Source organism: Struthio camelus, chromosome 1 (assembly GCF_040807025.1).
Source record: "Struthio camelus isolate bStrCam1 chromosome 1, bStrCam1.hap1, whole genome shotgun sequence".
Taxonomy (NCBI): domain Eukaryota; kingdom Metazoa; phylum Chordata; class Aves; order Struthioniformes; family Struthionidae; genus Struthio; species Struthio camelus.
The window spans coordinates 26,364,651-26,376,710 of record NC_090942.1 but is presented as its reverse complement, the minus strand read 5'-3'; the positions used below and the strand labels follow the sequence as shown (position 1 = coordinate 26,376,710).

At 37.3% G+C, this 12,060-nt stretch overlaps 1 protein-coding gene across 10 annotated transcripts in view; it reads right to left on the bottom strand.

The window, feature by feature from the left end:
• Positions 1–12,060, bottom strand: part of TSPAN12 (tetraspanin 12) — a 71,262-nt gene that overhangs the window by 30,366 nt on the left and 28,836 nt on the right. For 5 of the 10 annotated variants that reach the window (XM_068932402.1, XM_068932465.1, XM_068932437.1 and 2 more), the window contains 3 exons: positions 6,928–7,002; positions 6,265–6,297; positions 2,433–2,540 (listed from right to left, as the gene is read on the bottom strand). In XM_068932402.1, the coding sequence (XP_068788503.1) occupies positions 2,433–2,540; positions 6,265–6,297; positions 6,928–7,002 (216 nt within the window). The remainder of the gene's footprint in view (positions 1–2,432; positions 2,541–6,264; positions 6,298–6,927; positions 7,003–12,060) is intronic. The other 5 variants (XM_068932420.1, XM_068932458.1, XM_068932468.1 and 2 more) reach the window with 1 other exon arrangement.

The following is a 12,060-nucleotide window of genomic DNA, read 5'->3' as shown; positions in this document are numbered from 1 at the left end:
ACATCAAAGACAGCTGAAGCAGCTATGCCAACATTTTTTACTACATTAGGTGGGGAGGTGATATGACCGAAAAAAAGGCCTTGCTGCAGGAACAGAATAGTGCTTGCTGTCCAAACGTCCACTAGCATCAGTCTCAAGGTTCATAACTCATCTCCTGGTTCCTTTGACCTGCCCACTTCACAGCGACAGTTTATTACTCCACTCCTCAGTCACAGTCCAACACATCAGTGGTCAGACACCACGTCTGCACATACCATGTCTTAATTTGCCAGTCCTCTTACAAATCTCTCTTCTTCCCTTTTCTGATTTTTGCCACAGGTCAAATGTGTCTCTCTTTTTATCTGTTCTTTACAAAATCAAAATTCTCCTTGAGTTCCCATAGGGCAGTTTCTAAGGAAAACTCAAGCTTTGGCTCCTCTTCATAACTGTAAAGACAACCTCATCGAACACCCTCTTCTTTCTCTCATACTTTTTTTAAAATTGTTGTTTTTCCCCAGTTTTTCCTTCATGATTTCAATTAACACTTCCTGTCTTCCTTAGCATATTCACAATTCTGATACTAGACCAGCAGGAAGGAGTGGGCATGGGGGGGGGGGGGGGGGGGGAAATGAGAGACATTTCCAGCTCTCTCAGATGTTAAAAATACATACCAGGCTCACAGATCCAGTATTAGAGTTATAAGTAGACAAAATAAAAATGGCACCCCACCAATTAACAAGGAATGGTAAAACAGCCGGCCCAAATAACTTCACATTTTCCTAAAATCATTCCTCTGGTCACAGATGGAACATCAGAAATTTAACTTATAAAGGAACCTCCCCCACCACCCTCTTCTCCTAGAAGGGATAGGGAGTGGCTCCTTTGGCAAAGTTGAAGTTTTGTTATTAACATTCACTTTAAAGCCAGATCTGTCTTGGGAACTCTCTCCCAATCTTGTTTATCCAGCCATTATTATGACACTACAATAACTAGGAGCATATAAGGCAGCTTTTTATTTAATCAACCTATACATTTAAACCAAGATCCTATACCAGATCTAGTCAAGGAAATCAAGACCACGTATATTACCACAGGTACAGAACAGACACAGACACTCTACCTTCTAAATATGAAGGATTATTGGGTTTCACATGGCACTTGAATAGCCAGGGGAGAAAAAGAAGTTTCAGTTCATGAAAATCACTCTTTCTTTCAGGTTTGAATATAAATACAGACTAACCAAGTATCGCCAGGAAATGTTTAAATAAAGAGGAAATCTGTGCAACAATGATAGATTTTAACATTTCAACAAGAGCAGAACAATGACAGGCATTTAAAGAGTTCCTTTCCTGCACGTGAGTTATATTTGGAGTTAATGGGTTTTTACCTTGGGCAATTTCATGTTTTTGTAACATGATACTTCATTCTTTAAAAACAGTTCTGAATTTCAGTAGGCTACAGGACAAAGCTGTGAATACACAAGCCAGATTTTTGGTTTGTTGCTTTCCCCGGTCAAAGGAAATAAAATTCCCTGATCACTTTCTAACACCATAGCCAAAGACAAAGACATAGGGTTGGCATCTTCTTGGAAACATCCTTTCCCATTCACTTCCACATAACACCATATCTTGGATATGACAGCTCCACTAAAGGAAACTAACAAAGCATACAGGAAGGGGAGCACAGTTTAATATTAAAATAGTACACAGAAACATTCATTTTTCTTTACCTGCAGAGTTTTAATTCTATATATATATATATCATATTCTTAATGTAATAATAATCACAAAAGGTGTTGGTGTCCTACCATCACTAGCAAAGGAGAATAAAATGTTAATAATTTAACTGAATTTTACTTATTTGTGGATTATTAGTGGCATATGTAAAAAAAAGAATATAAATATGTTTTTTAATTAGGCTTCATGCACTGCACTATAATTATTGCAAGTAACTGGATACAGACATTCTGTCTCTTGAGTTGGACTGCTAGATATCCCAATAATACTAAGAATTATAGGCCTACTAGACTGCATGTAAATCAGCTATTTAGATTGTCATGACTAAACACCACTTCCAATAACTGAGTGTTCAGTATTTATTTTTTGAAGTGCAAGTCTTTAGAAGACACTGATTTAAAAAAAAGAAAAAAAATAGAGCGATGCACACACACATATCTACATTATATAAAGCTACAGCAGGTCCCGGGAATAATAAATGTAAGTTCTAAGAAAAGAGGAGACCCTTCAGAGTCGTAAAGATACAGGGAGTTTTTGGAGCTCACAAACACTGAAGGGTTGGATATCAACTTCAAGAGTTCGATCTAAAAGATATCATCGCTACATAGGCTTTTATTAAACTTGCATTCCTCTTTCATTAAAAAATAAACCTTTTCCTTAACAGATAAATAGCGCTTACTGGACAGGCACTACTTCATGAATTAACTGTCTTCTTACCTCCCTCTGAAAGAAATTCCAAGCATGGGTAAGCCACTGGTATCTAGGTAGCCCATAATTGGTCATCCTGGCTTTTAGAGTGATCATATCAGACCACTGCACTGGAACCTGAAACAAAGAAAGAAAAGGGATTCATACAATAGAACTCTTGAGCTGATGAAGAGATTGGCTGGCTTGTGGCTCCAAACTCAGAAATTTTTTTTTTTTAATCTATTCAGATGCCTTTATGGTTGTGATGACCAAAATAACTTGTACACTAGGAAAGGAGCTGTTGCACTTTGGAAAGATTCAGAGATTGCTGGGTACAACTTGATTAGATCATTACCAATTCAATAAAATAAAAATAAAATGTGAACCAAGCCCCACCCAAATGAGCAGGGATAGTATTCATCTTCCCCAGTGTAGAAATCTGACTTGCAGCTCCCTAAGTCAAAGATAATCACTCAAACCACCTTTTTAGTCAATTGGAAAAAAAAAAAAAAAAAAAAACAGGTACCTGGTATAGGGCAATTCATCTCACCTCAAGACCTCTATTTTAAATAGAGCAGATGAAACATTCACTCGAAGTCTCAAATCCACTTTATCTAAGGTTACAAACCCAGATTTAAACATTTAACTTCTAAATATATAAAACTGAAATGAATTCCACCCCGAGAGTCTTTTCACTGGCTTTGACTGAAGTCTAGCACGCAGGTATCCTGAATGTATCCTATTTCAGTATCTTTCTCAAGAACAGTAACAAGACATTGTATTCAGTGAGGCTAACTCCTGTGAACTTTTCTCCACATAGATACACTCATGGCCTTATAAGCCTTCACCTTTGAAAAAAATATTCTTGAAGCATTTTTTCCTAAATATGACTATTTTGGAATGAGGAGCTGGCTCTCTCTTTTGTTAAGGCTATGACCCTCAATTAGTAATGTGTTTAGTAATGTGTTAGAAACAATGTAAGCAAGGGCTTTGGTATTTGGCATGCAATGTAGTTAAGAGTAAAGATAAGAAACTGACTTCTGTTCCAGCAGCATACATTTCAGTCTATCAAACTAAAATAAGGAGTTAAGACTTTAGAGTTGCACTTCTAGGCACACATACCATTCCTGATGAATTTTGCCTTGTATTGGCGTTAGTAGTCATGGTGAAAAAAAAAAATCACAATTGCAATATCAGCTTTCATTTGGAGGGCGAGGGAGCAAAGTTACTCTAATGGCAAGGGCTTAGCTATCCAATTCAGTTTGGAACTAACAGTAAGAACATTCTGTGTGTGCAATAAATGTAACTTAAGTAAATAAATTATCACCATAATTCCCAAGGAGCCCAGTCCTTGTTGTGCTAGATGCTCCACAAAGCATAGGAGCAATCCCTGCCTGAATGACCCCTCAAACCAAATGAGAACTTTTAATAGTATTTTATTCCTGCTGGGTAAGTTATACTACAATTTTCATCCACTGGTAAAACTTCATACATCATATTAATAACAGTTGAGAAATTTAACACACCTCTTACATAGCAGAGCTTCTATTTCCTATGCTTTAAGGCTTTGAATTTAAAATTGTCCACATGAAAAATACATGTTAATAGCAGCGTACTAAAAAATATGTATGAAAATAACACCACAGATTATTCCTACTTCAAACGTTTACATTCGTCGCTATGATAAAATAATTTGCTTTTGTACTCAGTGCCTTTCTCTTTACACTGTGTTGAAAGCTAGCACTTTGCTTTCTTTGGATAATGTTAGGTATCACTGTAATTCAGCTCGTATTTGCTAGACTTCTTTTTTATTATCTTATTTGAGTTGAATACAGTCCAAGGTTACGCACGTAACACAAGGCGTCCAACTTTTTTATGAAAACAATGGAAAGCAGAAAAAACATCAATGCAAAAAACTGAGAGAAGGAAATTAAAAGCATAGCAAAGTAAATTAAAATCTACTGTGAAAAGGCACTTTGAATTCTGGGCCTAAGAAGGGATATTAGTATCTGTATCTTTGCTTACAACTAAAACGTCAAGGTGTCAAACTGAGTACACTTCAGTGCATCTACTAAATAGCTCCTGTCAACCCACACATGCAGTAGTGCACAACAGTACATGATTTTGAAATGCATTTGTTTGGGTATATGCCAATGCCTTTAGGTAGTGTGAAGACAACAATTGAAGATATTGGTTTGATTTTTAGCGTATAAGTTCTGTAAAGTTGTGTTTGCTGTTCAGATCTGCTTATATTAATTCTTTACTCTCTTGCTAACAAGTATTAAGGGTTTTGAACCAATGTTCCAGTAAGCTGAAAATTTGCACTGGCTTTTCAGTCCTGTGGGTTAGATAGATCAGTCACGAGGCACACTTTTCATACTGAGAGAGCTATCAAGAGCTGGAAGGAAAATTGATTATACAGGGACGCCTACAGCAGACTTGTCCATACGCCAAAGAGAGCTCATGTCGGACTAGCAGAGGTAGTTATGCCACAGTGACATTTTTGACAACATTACATGCCCACGTACACTACTGCTAACAGATTCTCCAAAGTCTGCAAGGGGTTCCTGTGATTTCATGCTACACTGAAACCAACATGACAGCAAGTCACCCCTTACATATTACAGGGAATCTTCTTAACTCTACCTGGTAGAGTAGGAGAAAGCATGCTCTTTGGAAGTCATCTGTGCTCTTCCACACTGCCAATTTTCCTATGGGTCTCAAAACACTCCAGTAAGTACCAAACTTTAGCAGCAGGAAAGCTCAGACTGGCCCATTTCACTACTTGAGGAACATTAGTGTTATGAGACAAAGTGATGAAGAAGAATAAAAGGCAGATTAGATGGAAAAAGAAAATATGAAAAAGGCTAGTATATCAGGGGATGAGGGATAGAAAGAAAGAGTGCAAAAGCAGTGGAAAAAAGAGACAAAAAGAGAAACAACATTCATAATAGTTTTTTTGCTGTTCTTTCTATTTGCATGTTTGTGTTTACACTCTTGAAATCCTAGAACACAGAGGAAGAACTGGAGGAGTTTGGAATACCTGGGTTCACTGTGACCCCTCACTATGTAGACGGCACAGACGGAGCTTAGCGCATCTTCTTATGGGAAAGGGGAGCAGGGATAGTTGGGTTTTTTTGATGGGGGGGGTGGAGGGGGAGCAGTGTCACCAATGCTTAAACATACGGTAAGGCTATGCTGGCTGTTATTAGGCTGCTCTGGCTTTGGGTTTCAGTAGCATAGGAGGTAACTGAAAGCCTGGGAGGGTCACACTAGAACATATCTGTAACTTCAGGTTTTCTAACTGAACAGTAAAGGCTGGAGAAGGCATATACCAGTGCACTGAAAGTTATGTTATATCAGGCAGCTTCCATTGACAAGACTTCTGTGGAATGATGGATGTTAGATAACTGTTGTTTTTGGCAAAACTCCTGGAGAGTGGTGCCCATAGGAAGAAGCATGCCTCTTGTCTACATTCCCAATTTCAAAACGCATCAGTGCAAGATGACATTTAAAGTAAAGGGACAGCCTTAGTTATTGTAATATTAGAACTCTCTTCTGGAATCTGTATAGCAAGGGAATGAGTTCTGATCCAAACTGCTGCCACATTTCCTCGTATCTGCCATAAATTCCTTTAGTCTCTGCACTGTATAAATATTAAGAGAGCTCCCTCCTATTTTACTGCAATGCAATTGCTACACACCAGCTGCTCTTGAAAAGTTTGGTATATTGGGAATACCCTGGCAACTCAGAGAAAATATTAGTCCTTCTATTCATAAATATGTACCAAAATGGATACAAAACATAAGGATACAGTATCCAGCAGAATAACATGTCATTTTACTTTCTGTTCAACACTTACCCATTTTCTTGTATGATGGCAACAAGTCTTCAGCTTGAAAATTAAAGGTTGGTTCAGTTATAAAAGCGAGACAGAAATAAAGCCTTTTCACAAGTTTACAGAAAAGTGTTTTATAACTAAGATATGCTTTGCATAAAACCAGCATTTATAGTTTGTGGAGACAGTGTGAAGATTTCAGCAGATAGCAAGTCATCTATTGAAAGAACACACTATCTGTTTACAAAACAGTAGAGTTACAGCTCAAAACAGCAGAGTTACAGCTCTTTGAAAGGATTTTGTTCTGACATTTTTTCATATTTTAATTTCTCACATCCCCTCTCTCAAAACACAGATCTTAAACCTATATTCCTTTCTTAATCAAACTTTCACTGACTTCAGTGAGAATCGGCCTAAGCAAAAATAGCTAAAAAACAAAGTCCTTAAATCAGGGTCTGCAGGTTTTGGCTCTCAAATATAAAACGGCTGGGGAGAAACCCAGACAAGACCTTTCAGATAGGCATGCCTTCCCAGAAAAACTCTCTATTTAAAAAAGATAATCACATGAAGTTACACTGTTAGAATAAAGGACAAAGACAAACACTACAGCAATTAAAAAACAGCTAGCTAATGGAAATCTTTGTTTTCTTCTTCTGGAAAAAAATGCAGCCTACTTTTCTGACTCACCGTTATTTCCTGCTCATAGGTCCAAACACCACAGGCCAGTTCAACACAGAATATTACAAGCAAGCTTCCAAAGTACTGCAGAAAACAGAATAGTCTTAGTTACTTTTGATATTCAAGTTAACTTTGAAAAAAAATATTAAAGGACATCTCAAAACACCTTCAATACATTAATACAACATTAATACTTTAAAACATGGCTAAAGACATGGAATCTGAGTTACATTTGCGTAACCAAAATATTAAAGATTCATGAAGTAAACTTTCAAAAAGCTTAAATCATATGACACAGAACGTTGTGACATTTTTTACTGGCTTAACATGAACCATGATTACCATAGGAAAGATTACCATAGGAATACAAAAAACTAATTTTATTGTTGACTAAGAACAGGGCTATCATAACACATTACACTAAAACAGTCCTAAGGAGGACAAAAAAATTCTCATATAGGTGAAAAAAAATTCTCAGTTTTTCAGTTCTATTCATTTCAGTAACATAAATCCAGGTCATGCTAATGGCCAGAAAGGAGAAGGAAAAAGAAAAAAGATCGACAAGATGGAAGAAAAAGAAGGTCCTTGAAAGCTATGTTCTTATCAAAGAGATTTAAGTAGTTGAGGTCAGGTATAAACGTACACTCACTGAGACAGACTGAAATATCTTTGTCTATGACAAGATCTAACCTTTGAATTACTTTAAAATAAAAAACACTCCTATAAATGAAAAGGCTGTATAGGTCTTGGTAGTGAACGTTCAGAAAAGCCAGTTGCTCTGATTAGGAAGAGTAGAACTAACTTCCATGTAACATCAATAAAACATTTTTGAATTGCAAGGTAAAGCAGCTTGGAAATTAAGACTGCTTTAACTGTTTCCTTCTATTAGCAGTCACTCACTGAGCTTTTATTTAAAGCCAAAGCACAATTCATTCATTCTTGACTCCAAATTTGCTTCCATATCAATGGACTGAGCACTCCTCTTTCCTCAGTACCCAAGACTAAGTTACGGTTTTCATGGACTTTAATTTTATTTGGAATTCAAAAGCAATGAACCTATGATTTTAACTTTCTCCCACAGGCTGATTATTTCTAGTGTCTCTCACTTCCTGTTTTACGAGATTTCTTCCTCTCCTGTATTCTTTGGCCCAAAGCAGAGATAAAGCCTTTATGACACAGTGCTCTAGACATCTGTGACTGCCCCATGCTAGCTTCCCCATGTACTTTTTTTGAGTAAGTATTCTAGTTCAGCGTCTCTCTCAAAGAAACACCATCACAATATAAAATAGAGGAAAATAAATATATTTATTTCCTTAGTAAGCTACACTCTGAAAGGCTGCTAATTTAATCATTTCATTCTGGCATGTATTAAGGACAGGTATAAAAAAAAGAAATATGTAGGGAGAGTAACTGAAATATTTTTTGCTATTGAAAGGACAATAAGCTGTAACAGTTTAAATAGAGAACATAAATCCATAAGTATTAGGATTTAAGGCTCACCTATATGGCATACTCTTTATTCAACCAGTTTGGAACCGTGTAATTCACAGGGACCTGCGCAGCTCTGAACAGTGTCTTGTATTTACTACTAGTTGCCTGCCAAATCCAATTCCCTGAACCATGTTTGTAGATGCAAATTGTCAAAGTAAAAATATGCATGTAAAGTACCCATGTGAATCTTCAAGAGAAATTTATACTCATTTCCTCTCCCACTGAAGGTCTGTTTATAAAGAGTGTGGAAAGAAGAGATTCTGTTTAAGCAGTCTCCACCATGCCACACCGCATTTTCAGTCATTAAAGCTGGACAAAACATCTCGTAGCCTTACAAATCAACGTTATAAGCTCATGCAGAGCTCTAATATAGGCCTTCAACAACCAACGCGTTTGTCCTCCAAAGGTCCAAAAAGAGGAGAAAATTTGAGCCATACCTTGTAAAAACAATGATGTTTTTCTAAAAAAAAAATTAAATAAAAAAATAAAAAACCTACTCACAAGCTTCTAGACAATATACTATGACTTTATGCAAATAGTTTAAAAAAAAAAAAACACACAGAAATCAACTTTGCAAAGTCTTCTCTTAGAAAGGAGGAAATAAACCAGCAGCTTTAGTCCTTTTAATTGATGTGAAAACGTGTTTAAGGCTATTATGGGTAACACTCACATTTCTGAGAGTAAGAGCAACTAGATGTTTATAAGAAAAGTGAGTTTGAGTTCTCAGCTTCCCAAGTAAATTCCAGTGCTTTTATACTCTGATAGAATAACAAGTACGGGACTGTCTGCTATCCTCAAACCTTATGCAAAACTCACTGACCATAATGAAAGTGATACATGTTGGGGTGTACATGTGGTATAGTCTAGAAAACTCCTAATTTACAGCTCCTTCTAACATTTCATTGGTTCACAAACCTTTACATTTGATGCTTCCTCTTTTTGGCAGCATATAGTTAAGAAAGCTTCTGGTAGTGGTTGGAGACAGAAGAGCCAAACACATGATTTTCTCCAGTGCTGAACAGAGTGTGAGATGAACACTATTTGGCCAGGTTCACTTATAAACCATTTCTGGATCTGCCAGGAATTGAGCACTTCTAACTCTAGCTACCTCTGGATGCAACAGAATACTGCAAAATCAAGGCTTCTGACCGTCCTGAAAAAACACATCTTCTGCTCATAAGGCAAAAGACAACAAAACACACAAAAAATTTACACATATGAAATTATAATCCATGAACTGAACAACTGCAGTCACACAAAACTCTCTCATAGATGAGCTTCAGTTTCACTCTGCTGTTGAAAGGAAATTTTTAACTCTAATGGTTTCCAAAACAAATAATTTTTATGGAAGTTGTGTGAAAAAACCCTCCGAAGTCATCATTTGAATTTATTATCCCTAATTTTAATCTTCAAAATACAGAAATTATTATTGGTTTCAGTGCCAATTTTTGTCCCCAAATAAACTCCCAAAAGAACCTGAATGCTAAATGCATCTTCCTGTAATTGCAGACTTTTACTTTTTGCCAGTTACAATGATATGAAATAAGGTTTAATATTTCTTCATTCTTCTTATAGGCTCAGCGGCTGCATTCTGAAAGAAGACTAACTGAATACCATCGCGTTTTACCCTTAAAACAGTGCCAGCAGGTCACTCATGTTACCCTCTCCCTCATAGCAATCTTGCACCTAGCCATCACTGAGGAATTTTCTACTCTTTTCTTTTTTTTTTTTGAGGGTGGGGGGGGGGGGGGGCGCAGGAAAGTGCTGGGCACAGAAGAGGGACGGTAAAGAAAGAAGTAAGGGTTTTTCCAAAGATACCTACAGGTTCTACAGGTTATCATATCAAAAAAAAAAAAAAAAAAAAACTACAAGCAATAATGTAAAGTCATGATCAATCCCACCTTTTATACGGCTAATCCAACTGATTTTTAACATTTCTCTTTTGTATATAGTCAGTAATTGCTACTATTCTCTCCCTATTGAGGCTGTGCAAATCACCAGAAAAAGTGGCTCCTTCACCCTATTACAAAACCATCTGAGCAAGTTTCATGGAAGGCTCTCCATGAGCAAGGTTGAAAAAAAACTAAGATGTTGCCTTCTTGAGAGAAGCTGAATGACTAAAATGCTGGCAGAAAACACTCTTTTCAGAGTAATGAATCAAACGAAAGATATTTGCCAATTAAAAAAACACAGCAGACATTTTCTGCTCCTCTCCCAGCCATGAACATGCAAATGACCAAGACCCTGGGCCTCAGCTCCCGAGCAGTGTCAAATGACTGCTGTCTATGTATATGTATACATATGTCTATGTACATATGTAGGACTAATTCTTGTAGTTGTAGGAGTAAATTCCTACAGGGGAAGAAGGAATGAAACAGCAGCGACGGAAAGCAGTTGCTTTCCACCAGAAGTACCTCTGATAATACCTGGAACCGCACACAGAACTGGATCCTTTCTGTAGAAACAGATGGGCTGCACATCTGTAGCTGAGACGTGTACTCAGCTCCTTCCCCACAATTCAGAGGTGCAATGTTAATGGCCTGCAGAAGCTTGAAGAACTGTATTTTCCAGCACATCAGCCCTGAGACAGACGTGAAGGAACTAAGAACTCTAGAGTTCAAAAGAATCTTATTCCTCTTCCTTTCAAGTACAAGTGAGTAAAGAGGAATGAACTGGGAATAGGAACAAAAGTCCTCATGGGGAAAACCATCCACGGGGAAAGACGGGAGGATGAAGGGCCAAGGTAAGCCATTAGGTCTGTTCTCTGAATAATTACTATGCCCTGTTCTGCTGGAATACTCTTCATGCAGCACAGGTGTAGAAATGACCATAGCCTGTACCCTCATTTCCTGATCTAAAACTTCTGATGAAGAAAACACACACACACCTCAATAGCATGGAAAACCATCACAATTAATTCTCACAGTCAGTGCAGAGTCCATAGGAGATCATACTCAGCTACAAGTTTAGCAGCCTCCAGAGAGGTCTTCCTCTTGGAAAAGTCAGAATGAGGCAGCCATAAGCCAACCACTAAAAGGAACGCATACACAATAAGACAGAAAGGGATAGTGAGGGTAGTGGAAAATACAAAAAGGAAATCCAGTGATGAAATTCAGCCACAGAGGAGAAATAACCCTCAAGAAAATAATCAAGGACAGAAACAGAAACAAACAAACAAAAATGTAGACTAGCGTTTTAGTTACAGCCTGTGTGCTAATTCAGATGGCTATTCAGATAGCTATTTGCACAAAGGCTATCTGTCTAGAAAAATCTGTCTTGACTATCTAAACAGGTTTGACAGTTTCAGTCTGAATAAAATGCCTATACATACCAGTGCCATCGCTTAACAGAGTATAAGCTCCATATATGTCAGCACTAACATAGGGGCTCCAACTCCCCTAATTCTGTTTGTAAATAAGTACCCATTAAAAAGATTCTTATATGCCCAAAACATCTTCCTAGCTCTCCATGTAAGGCTGAAAACTAAACTGCAAAAACTGTTTTTTCTTAGTTGTGAGAGTTTTTTGCTATTCTATTCATTTTACCAAACTAAATGAATGACCAGCACCACAGAATACATTATAGGAACACATTTCTTTCCTGCTCATGACAATCATTTAGATATAAACACCAAAAAAAGCACAAAATCAC